Source organism: Coregonus lavaretus, assembly GCF_964263955.1.
Source record: "Coregonus lavaretus genome assembly, chromosome: 6".
NCBI lineage: Eukaryota > Metazoa > Chordata > Actinopteri > Salmoniformes > Salmonidae > Coregonus > Coregonus lavaretus.
The window spans coordinates 39703656-39714461 of NC_139993.1; the positions used below are offsets into that span (position 1 = coordinate 39703656).

At 43.6% G+C, this 10806-nt stretch overlaps 2 protein-coding genes across 2 annotated transcripts; one reads left to right on the forward strand and one right to left on the reverse strand.

Annotated features, from left to right (window-relative positions):
* The first annotated feature begins 2779 nt into the window (after window positions 1–2779).
* Window positions 2780–6279, forward strand: LOC311130561 (ribonuclease P protein subunit p21-like). Its single transcript, XM_084163327.1, has 5 exons — window positions 2780–3061; window positions 3147–3247; window positions 3429–3511; window positions 5343–5477; window positions 5837–6279. Exons 1-5 carry the CDS (start codon window positions 3005–3007, stop codon window positions 5956–5958), a joined length of 498 nt encoding a protein of 165 aa, XP_084019453.1. The 5' UTR covers window positions 2780–3004; the 3' UTR covers window positions 5959–6279.
* aqp12 (aquaporin 12) lies at window positions 6242–7637 on the reverse strand. Its single transcript, XM_084163324.1, has 3 exons — window positions 6961–7637; window positions 6653–6769; window positions 6242–6541 (listed from the first exon to the last, which is right to left on the reverse strand). Exons 1-3 carry the CDS (start codon window positions 7553–7555, stop codon window positions 6417–6419), a joined length of 837 nt encoding a protein of 278 aa, XP_084019450.1. The 5' UTR covers window positions 7556–7637; the 3' UTR covers window positions 6242–6416.
* Between the last annotated feature and the right edge of the window lie 3169 nt (window positions 7638–10806).

Genomic DNA, 10806 nt, shown 5'->3' on the forward strand with positions numbered 1-10806 from the left:
GACCATCTCCGGTGACCTTCTCCCTTAACTCACCTCGCTGATCAACTCATCCTTGACCGCTGGCTATGTCCCTTCCGTCTTCAAGAGAGCGAGAGTTGCACCCCTTCTCAAAAAACCAACACTCGATCCCTCTGATGTCAACAACTACAGACCAGTATCCCTTCTTTCTTTTCTCTCCAAAACTATTGAGCGTGCCGTCTTTAGCCAACTCTCTTGCTATCTCTCTCAGAATTACCTTCTTGATCCAAACCAGTCAGGTTTCAAGACTGGTCATTCAACTGAGACTGCTCTTCTCTGTGTCACGGAGGCTCTCCGCACTGCTAAAGCTAACTCTCTCTCCTCTGCTCTTGTCCTTCTAGACCTGTCTGCTGCCTTTGATACTGTGAACCATCAGATCCTCCTCTCCACCCTCTCCGAGCTGGGCATCTCCGGCGCAGCTCACTCTTGGATTGCGTCCTACCTGACCGGTCGCTCCTACCAAGTGGCGTGGCGAGAAGCTGTCTCCGCACCACATGCTCTCACCACTGGTGTCCCCCAGGGCTCAGTTCTAGGCCCTCTCCTATTCTTGCTATACACCAAGTCACTTGGCTCTGTCATATCCTCACATGGCCTCTCCTATCATTGCTACGCAGACGACACACAACTAATCTTCTCCTTTCCCCCTTCTGATAACCAGGTGGCGAATCACATCTCTGCATGTCTGGCAGACATATCAGTATGCATGACGGATCACCACCTCAAGCTGAACCTTGGCAAGACGGAGCTGCTCTTCCTCCCGGGGAAGGACTGCCCGTTCCATGATCTCGCCATCACGGTTGACAACTCCGTTGTGTCCTCCTCCCAGAGTGCGAAGAGCCTTGGCGTGACCCTGGACAACACCCTGTCGTTCTCCGCTAACATCAAGGCGGTGACCCGATCCTGTAGGTTCATGCTCTACAACATTCAGAGAGTACGACCCTGCCTTACACAGGAAGCGGCACAGGTCCTAATCCAGGCACTTGTCATCTCCCGTCTGGATTACTGCAACTCGCTGTTGGCTGGGCTCCCTGCCTGTGCCATTAAACCCCTACAACTCATCCAGAATGTCGCAGCCCATCTGGTGTTCAACCTTCCCAAGTTCTCTCACGTCACCCAGCTCCTCCGCACACTACACTGGCTTCCAGTTGAAGCTCGCATCTGCTACAAGACCATGGTGCTTGCCTACGGAGCTGTGAGGGGAACGGCACCTCCGTACCTTCAGGCTCTGATCAGTCCCTACACCCAAACGAGGGCATTGCGTTCATCCACCTCTGGCCTGTTGGCTCCCCTACCTCTGCGGAAGCATAGTTCCCGCTCAGCCCAGTCAAAACTGTTCGCTGCTCTGGCACCCCAATGGTGGAACAAGCTCCCTCACGACGCCAGGACAGCGGAGTCACTCACCACCTTCCGGAGACATTTGAAACCCCACCTCTTTAAGGAACACCTGGGATAGGATAAAGTAATCCTTCTAACCCCCCCCTTACCCCCCCCCCCCCAAAAAAAAAAAAAAAATAATAATTGTAAAGTGGTTATCCCACTGGCTATAAGGTGAATGCACCAATTTGTAAGTCGCTCTGGATAAAAGCGTCTGCTAAATGACGTAAATGTTATGTATTTGTGATGTTCTTCTGGGTACCAGTTCATGTGGGAGTAGAGGGGAATGAGGAGGTGGATGTTCTCTCCAAGCAGGCTTTTAAACATCCTAATGTTGAGATGGAATTGTCAATCAGTAAAGCAGAAGCCAAGGGGTTGATAAAAACAAGTGTTTAAAAACAAATGAAAAGAGTTGTGGAAAAGGGAGGTAAAGGGAAGACACCTGTATAAGATTCAGGAAAAGGTGGGAGCAGGGAGGTCCTCAGGCCGAGAGAGAAGGGAGGAAAGTGGGACACACAAGACTCCATAATACATTGAAATTGGTAGGAAAACATCCTACTGGGAGGTGTGATCATTGTCAGGAGGAGATGGAAACAGTGGAACGCGCTCTATTTCAGTGCCAGCAATATGGGAGGGAAAGGGAGAGATTATTACATTTAAAGTGTAATGGGGTTGAAGAGCCAAGATTAAGTGAACTGCTGGGGAAGTCTTCAGGGGATGTAGTATTTAATTATGTATTTTGTTTCCTTAGGGAGATGATAATATTAGGTAGGATTTAGTCCTTCCCTGTCTCTGGTGCACACTCCAGTCCAGTTGGTGGCGGTAATGCACCTTAAAGTTGGTTGTCAACCGCCATATAAAATCCACAAGACAGAAAAAGCACCCTGGCCCCCTTGATTCAGAGGCTGATCAAATCAGCAGTGTTGCCAAATTAGCGACGTATCGTTCTTACTCTTCTCAACGAGCAGCGTGTGCTGCCGTGGGCTCCACCACCGTCCCAAAGCACACACAGGCGGCCCAGTCCTCGCGCAGCAGTCCCTCCCAGCTGCAGTCAGAGCAGGAGATGTTCACCCCTCCGCGTCCAGACTGCAAATGAATCGCGCATGCGGGAAGCCGCCGCTGGCTGATCCCGCCCTGTCTTACATTCAGGTCGGAAAGTAAATGTAAAACATTTTAAAAAACAAGAATCGACAGAAGAAAGTTCATTTGTAGTTCTAAACATATTTAGGGTGTTTTTTTACTCACTTTTTGTCTCTCCCACGACGTTATTCCTCTCTCCTACAGCGTCCATCACAATTACATACACATGGCCAATTATGCAAATTAGGTGATGGCGTCATTTAGCGACTTCTAGCGACTGTTAGGACAGCCAATAGCTACTTTCCTTACTGAGGAGTTGGCAACACTGCAAATCAGGAGGATTTAGCTAGCTAGCTAGCTAACTAACTAGAAGGTAGTGAAGCTAGCTGAATTTGAGGCCACATATTTTTATTTTGCCTGTGCAGAACATTGTTTGTTAGGTAGCTACTTAGCATTCTGGTGATACATATAACTAACTAACTAACTAGCTAGCATAGCTACCTAACTTATCATAGCAATCCACATCCACGTAATGGCAGGAAACTTGAAAGACAAAGAAGCTTATCAAAGACTGAACTTTCTGTATCAGGTACGTTTTATTGATTTCTAGTATTTTATCGTTAGCTAACTGATTTGCTCAGATAGTGGTTTCATGTGATATTGATTTCTTGCAGGCTGCACACTGTGTTTTGTCTCAAACCCCTGAGAATGTGGAATTAGCTCGTTTTTACTGCTTCACTCAGAAGACCATCGCTAAACGTTTGGTGCTGAGACAGTGAGTAGACTATAACAATATCATAGGAACTCTTCTAAGAAAAAATATGCTCTTACATTTGCATCAATGAAGGTTTCAACTTGCATGTCATGTCAAGAATACATGACAGAAATGATCAGTTTGAAACGTCTGCTAAAATGATAACTAGGGCATGACTAGAATGTTACTGACATCTTTATAGAGACCCCTCAGTGAAAAGAACATTATGTAAGAAGTGCTGCTCTTTGCTGGTTCCAGGAGTAACTGCCACAGCCAGACAGAGAAGTAAGTATATAACTAAATAGAAGGCTAATCAGCCACCTAATCAAAGCCAACACATTGTTGCTGGCTATTTACAGTGGGGAAAAAAAGTATTTAGTCAGCCACCAATTGTGCAAGTTCTCCCACTTAAAAAGATGAGAGAGGCCTGTAATTTTCATCATAGGTACACGTCAACTATGACAGACAAATTGAGAAAAAAAAATCCAGAAAATCCCATTGTAGGATTTTTAATATATGTATTTGCAAATTATGGTGGAAAATAAGTATTTGGTCACCTACAAACAAGCAAGATTTCTGGCTCTCACAGACCTGTAACTTCTTCTTTAAGAGGCTCCTCTGTCCTCCACTCGTTACCTGTATTAATGACACCTGTTTGAACTTGTTATCAGTATAAAAGACACCTGTCCACAACCTCAAACAGTCACACTCCAAACTCCACAATGGCCAAGACCAAAGAGCTGTCAAAGGACACCAGAAACAAAATTGTAGACTTGCACCAGGCTGGGAAGACTGAATCTGCAATAGGTAAGCAGCTTGGTTTGAAGAAATCAACTGTGGGAGCAATTATTAGGAAATGGAAGACATACAAGACCACTGATAATCTCCCTCAATCTGGGGCTCCACGCAAGATCTCACCCCGTGGGGTCAAAATGATCACAAGAACGGTGAGCAGAAATCCCAGAACCACACGGGGGGACCTAGTGAATGACCTGCAGAGAGCTGGGACCAAAGTAACAAAGCCTACCATCAGTAACACACTATGCCGCCAGGGACTCAAATCCTGCAGTGCGAGACGTGTCCCCCTGCTTAAGCCAGTACATGTCCAGGCCCGTCTGAAGTGCATTTGGATGATCCAGAAGAGGATTGGGAGAATGTCATATGGTCAGATGAAACCAAAATATAACTTTTTGGTAAAAACTCAACTCGTCATGTTTGGAGGACAAAGAATGCTGAGTTGCATCCAAAGAACACCATACCTACTGTGAAGCATGGGGGTGGAAACATCATGCTTTTGGGCTGTTTTTCTGCAAAGGGACCAGGACGACTGATCCGTGTAAAGGAAAGAATGAATGGGGCCATGTATCGTGAGATTTTGAGTGAAAACCTCCTTCCATCAGCAAGGGCATTGAAGATGAAACGTGGCTGGGTCTTTCAGCATGACAATGATCCCAAACACACCGCCCGGGCAACGAAGGAGTGGCTTCGTAAGAAGCATTTCAAGGTCCTGGAGTGGCCTAGCCAGTCTCCAGATCTCAACCCCATAGAAAATCTTTGGAGGGAGTTGAAAGTCTGTGTTGCCCAGCGACAGCCCCAAAACATCACTGCTCTAGAGGAGATCTGCATGGAGGAATGGGCCAAAATACAAGCAACAGTGTGTGAAAACCTTGTGAAGACTTACAGAAAACGTTTGACCTGTGTCATTGCCAACAAAGGGTATATAACAAAGTATTGAGAAACTTTTGTTATTGACCAAATACTTATTTTCCACCATCATTTGCCAATAAATTCATTAAAAATCCTACAATGTGATTTTCTGGAAAAAAAATTCTCATTTTGTCTGTCATAGTTGACGTGTACCTATGATGAAAATTACAGGCCTCTCTCATCTTTTTAAGTGGGAGAACTTGCACAATTGGTGGCTGACTAAATACTTTTTTTCCCCACTGTATTTGTCATTCTAGTCCTTTTCAATACAAACACAGATGAAAACAGAGTTATGGTTGTATCTAGCAGTTGGAAACATTCGTATCATCCTCCTCTCAGGATGAGATTTTGAAAGTACTGAGTGGAAGTCCAATGTCATTACATCTAACCCATGCTTTATTCTCTTAAGGGACTAAGCACAGAAACCGCATGACAGTGCTGCAATGTCTAAGCTGTGGGCAGAGCAAGAGGTTCCTTAACAATCCGGAGCATCGCCTGTGGGTGGATCAGCCTGAGGCCCAGCTGGAGAACCAATCACAGCCAGGTGAGGTTACCCTGGGATAACTCAACTACATTGTAGTTATGGTTCATATTGGGGGGATGCGGGACAATTAAGTACTGTCATTCATATGTGAATTAGAGTTTTTAATAGTCTGACCGCGTGTCGGATGCCTTCTCAAATCCCCCTGAATAGTCTTGTACGCATGGCACCGGTATAGATTGCATGTTGGCTATGTGGAGAAAGACTCAGGAGTCGGGAGCTTGGGCTGTTATTTCCGACGCAGGTGTATTAAAATTCAGCTTCACATTTGTTAAATTTTCCTCTCAAAAGTTAGCTGTTTCTTTATGCCATTTTTCATCCATCTCAGAGGGAGGCCATGCTGTTTAACTTTTGTTTTGCAGAACAAGGTCACTCCAGTAAAGAGTTGCAGAAGGAGAAAGCTGATGGACCCGTATCTCAGAAATCCTCTACAGGGCCTTCCTCTACCCAGCACCAGGTGTCTCCATCCAAGCCCAAAACCTGAGCCCTGTGGCCTATGTAGCCTATTCACAACTGGACATAGCTTCTTGTGTGGGTGGCATTGACACATATTTTCAACAATTCCAGATTTCTTTTATTATGAGCATATTTTTATTTTTTATTTTTTGATGGTGACAACCTATTAGCATTACATCAGTGGTATTTCTGTAACGGATTATGATTGTAATGGTTGAGGTTGGTAAAAATGCAAAAAATGGATGGATTGAGTTTTGTGTATACCTCAACTTGTTCACAATGTACAGTAAGTTCAGAAACGACAACCAATGTTTACATTTTTTTAAAATAAACATGTTTATTTAAAATAGTTATTTTCAATTGATGTATTACTTCTGAAAGAACACAGGTTGTACATGAGAGATAGATTGTATCATAATTGGCTGTTGAATATAATGCTATGTGCATAATGAAATATCCCAATAAGAACGAAATTGAGCAGTGTATTCACTTTTTTTTTTTATCTCCCTCCCCCTTTGGCACCCGGAAGCGGGTCTTCTGGGAATACAGCAGGTTCTTGGTAAAAATCCTGGGGATGTGGCCCATGTACAGGAGAAGGGCAAGGGTCATTCCTGAAGAGAGGATATCTGTATTACCAGCTTGATAAGCAGTTATGCTTCATTGTCAAGCATAAAGCCTTTTTTATCAGGGGTTTGTATGTAACAGTTTATTTTTTTACTTACCAATAATGGGCCCAAGCCAGTAGACCACTGAGTACTCCGTAAAGGTGAACCCAGGACAGTAGAAGGTAAGGCCATAGGCCAGGGAGGGGTTCAGGAAAGCCGAGGTATAATCACTGGCTGAAATACAAAGAAAGATGAGTTCTCCGATCATGAACTTAATGCAGCAATCGTCTGCAAAACAGGTTTTTCTCTGATGCACAGATATAGCACAAAGAAAACAGCATATAGGCCTATGCAACTTTAATGATGATCTCTTTACTGAAATCTCTAGGTTAGACGCATGATGATTGTCATCATGGGCTACTTGCCTGCATGAGAGAAGAAGGTGAGCACAGCTGCAACGAGAGGAACCCGAATCAGCGCAGAGCGACATTTCAGGCTGATGTATATCAGATAAAAGATGAATGCACACACACACTCAGAAAAGACCCCCTGCACTAGGGAGACACGCAGGGCTGTGCTGCACTCCCTTGACATCAGGTTCTTAATCATGTGCATGTCATTGAGCTCCAGGGCCCAGTAGTAGCCAGCCGCAAGCAGGGCCAGGTGTGCCCCCAGGAACTGAGCAGCCAGAGCCAGCAGAGTGGGCAGAGTATGGGTCTCCAGCAGCAGGAAATTCATCAGAGTCAGGGAGGGGTTTCCAGTGGCTCCAGCACAGATCACACCATGAGTCAGCAGCACCAAAAACAGTATGGTTAGAGTCACATCCGGACCCAGTCCTCCTGCCCACTCGCCCACCTCTATAATGGTCTGCACCTCCAGCCTGCATGCCACCAGCACAAATGAGGCCGGAAACTCTGCTGCAACGCTCAAACGAGGCCATTTTCTGAAAAATACTGTAAAAGCTCCACCAAACGCCACAACAGCGAGAAAGTAACCAAGGGAGACATTGAGTCCAGACATAGTTAGGTTAACATATGCTACTACACCTTGCTGGTTCTGCTCACACAATGTATAACTTGTTGCTCAGCTTGCTGTCTGTGTGATTGTGACAACGTGGCATTTGGAGAAGCGTTTTTCTTATCACAGAAACACCAGCTTTTCATCTCACACCACCTGCCAAAATACACACTTCCCTTTTCAAGGTCAGGGAAGTGGCTTTGCCCCATTGATAAGGGCAATGGACTACTGTAACTTAAACCAAATATATAGTTTATTGACACCAAGAAAAAAAGTAATATTACCTGGTCTGATCCCACTAAAGAATATACCTTACTGTGATTCAGTTTCTCTCCTCTTCTTACCTATGTGTATTAGTCTCAGGCCCAGACCCTAGGCAACTAAATCGGAACATTGAAACATTGTGGGAGGCAATCCGGATGTTTAGTAGAGACTGTGTATTGGTTGACTGATGAATGTACAGTATCAGTAAGCTTATTTTCTTGGACCATTCTCACATGAAATTGGCTTCTTAGCTATTTCATGTGATTCTTATTTATTTAGCTACTTATTATATTTATTCTGCCATATGTCAATCTATGTTCATTTGACATTTTAGTCATTTAGCAGACCAATGCAGACACTCTTATCCAGAGCGACTTACAATATAGGGAGTGCATACATTTTCATACTTTTTCATTCTCTTCAGCCTAATCCTCCTTAACCCTTATCTAACCCTGTACTTACAGGAATAATTGCATTGTAATATAAGGGCACCTTTAAGGTCCGTGCTATCCGGGACCCAGTGGTGGAAAAAGTACTAAATTTTCACACTTGAGTAAAAGTAAAGATACTAAGTAAAAGTAAATTACTCTAAGTAGTGATTTACTGTAGTGGCCTAAATCACTTTTTCCGTATCACTTACAAAACTATATCTATTTCTACAGAGGGTTTTTCAACTGGATGCAATGGAAAGACCTCATCAATACATCTACATGGATGAAGCTGGGTTTAATCTCACCAGAAGGAGAGGCCGTAATGTGATTGGCCATCGGGCCATTGTTGGTGTTCCTGGGCAGCGTGGTGGCAATGTCACATTATGTGCTGCCATCAGCAATCATGGGGTTGTCCACCATCATGCCAACCTGGGGCCCTACAACACTCACCAGCTCCTCATTTTCCTCAATCACATGCGAGATGCTTTGTTAGGGCAGCAGGATGAGCATCCCATCTATGTTGTTGTTTGGGACAATGTGAGTTTTCACAGAGCCCTCCAGGTTAGAGAGTGGTACAATATGAACCAAGGTTTTATCAATCTTTGCCTTCCACCGTACTCCCCTTTCCTAAACCCCATTGAGGAATTATTCTCCTCATGGCGGTGGAAGGTATATGAACGCCAACCTTACACCAGGGTAAATCTCCTGCAAGCCATGGGACTTGCCTGTGGTGACATAGGTGTGGAGGCATGCCAAGCCTGGATACGGCATGCCAGGGGTTTTTTCCCCCGTTGCCTGGCCAGACAAAATGTGGCCTGTGATGTGGATGAAGTCCTGTGGCCTGACCCAGTACGGAGACATGATGCTGTGGCTGAGTAATGCACTTATTTGTATATTTTTGTACTTTATTTTTACATGGGCTTACTGTACACAAGTGGAAAACGCATAAGATTTCTGTTTGTTTTTACAAGTGCTACATGTAAATGCACAGTTTACATGTAGCAAGTGCTAAATGCACAGTGCCAAATGCACAGTTTTTTTTTTTTTTTGCAACATGCATTTAGCCTACAGTGAACAATAAACATTTATTTCTCCAGCTTCATGTCCTGAGCATTGTGTTTTCTATTTTTCTACGTAGTGTTTAGTGACTGTTCAGAAGTGTTTTTTATTTTGATTGACTCGGGGCACGATTTGACAACATAGTTCAGTTTTGAGCACAGATTGAACTGTTTTGAGGTGAAAGTTTGGTTTTGCAAGAAGAGTCTGAGGTTTTGTGAATGTAGCTTGAAAATTGGGTTTTGTGTTCACAGTTAAGAGAAAAGGAGAGCAGCTTTCAAGAAATGTGTCTTAGCAATCGAGAAAAACTGTAAGTAAAACAGATGGCACAGTTTTCTTGTTTTTTAAATTTTCGATTAGCCAGGGGCACACTCCAACACTCAGACATAATTTGCAAACGAAGCATTTGTGTTTAGTGAGTCCGCCAGATCAGAGGCAGTAGGGATGACCACAGATGTTCTCTTGATAAGTGTGTGAATTAGACCATTTTCCTGTCAAAATGTAACGAGTACTTTTGGGTGTCAGGGAAAATGTATGGTGTAAAAAGTACATTATTTTCTTTAGGAATGTAGTGAAGTAAAAGTTGTCAAAAATATAAATAGTAAAGTAGAGATACCCAAAAAAACTACTTAAGTAGTACTTTCAAGTATTTTTTACTTAAGTACTTTACACCACTGCTGGGAACCTTGGGAAGTCCCTACAGTACCCATTGAAGTTTAAATGTAAAATGGTCAAGGTTAGTGTTATGGTTAAGGTTAGGGACCTCCCAAGGATCCCGGATAGCACTGACCGTAATGTTAAGGCGTGTAACCAAAGTGGCTGACTTATTCATAGACACTTGTTGCCCCCCTTCTTGTATAATTAAATTGTCAGAACAATTTGGACGTGTTACTGGTTCAGACCATTCCATCTTTTTAAAGGGGGAGTACATCTGCCGGTTGGAGCGTCGTTGCCGCAGTAGGCAGCTTGTCAGTCTCATATTCTGAATGTCGTGAGTTCGAGCCTCACACGGGGCAGATGCTTTGCATAGCTATGGTGTGGCTTTATTGAGATCTTAATTTATTATTTCACCTATGAATGCGAGCACAAGTTAATACATCGATAAATATGATATCAATCCTTGAGGTTACGGCATGGCAGAACTGTTTTTACAACTTTAATTCCACTTAAGACCACACGGTGGGCTTAGTGTTCCATTTTAGATAAACCGCTGCAGGCTAGACATGCATATATACAGTGCATTCGGAAAGCATTCAGACCCCTTAAATGTTTCCGCATTTTGTTACGTTACAGCCTTATTCTAAAATTGATTAAATAAATAAAAATCATCATCACTCTACACACATAACGACAAAGCAAAAACAGGTTTTTAGACATTTTTGCAAAAATATAATAAAATAACAGAAATACCTTATTTACACAAGTATTCAGACCCTTTGCTATGAGACTCGAAATTGAACTCAGGTGCATCCTGTTTCCATTTATCATCCTTGAGCTGTTTCT

Coding starts and splice junctions, on each gene's coding strand:
- aqp12 (XM_084163324.1), bottom strand. CDS start 7,555: ATGTCTGGACTCAATGTCTCCCTTGGTTACTTTCTCGCTGTTGTGGCG. Junction 6,770..6,960: donor CACCTTCTTCTCTCATGCAG/GCAAGTAGCCCA, acceptor TTTGTATTTCAG/CCAGTGATTATACCTCGGCT. Junction 6,542..6,652: donor CTGGCTTGGGCCCATTATTG/GTAAGTAAAAAA, acceptor TCCTCTCTTCAG/GAATGACCCTTGCCCTTCTC.
- LOC311130561 (XM_084163327.1), top strand. CDS start 3,005: ATGGCAGGAAACTTGAAAGACAAAGAAGCTTATCAAAGACTGAACTTT. Junction 3,062..3,146: donor GACTGAACTTTCTGTATCAG/GTACGTTTTATT, acceptor GATTTCTTGCAG/GCTGCACACTGTGTTTTGTC. Junction 5,478..5,836: donor GGAGAACCAATCACAGCCAG/GTGAGGTTACCC, acceptor TTTGTTTTGCAG/AACAAGGTCACTCCAGTAAA.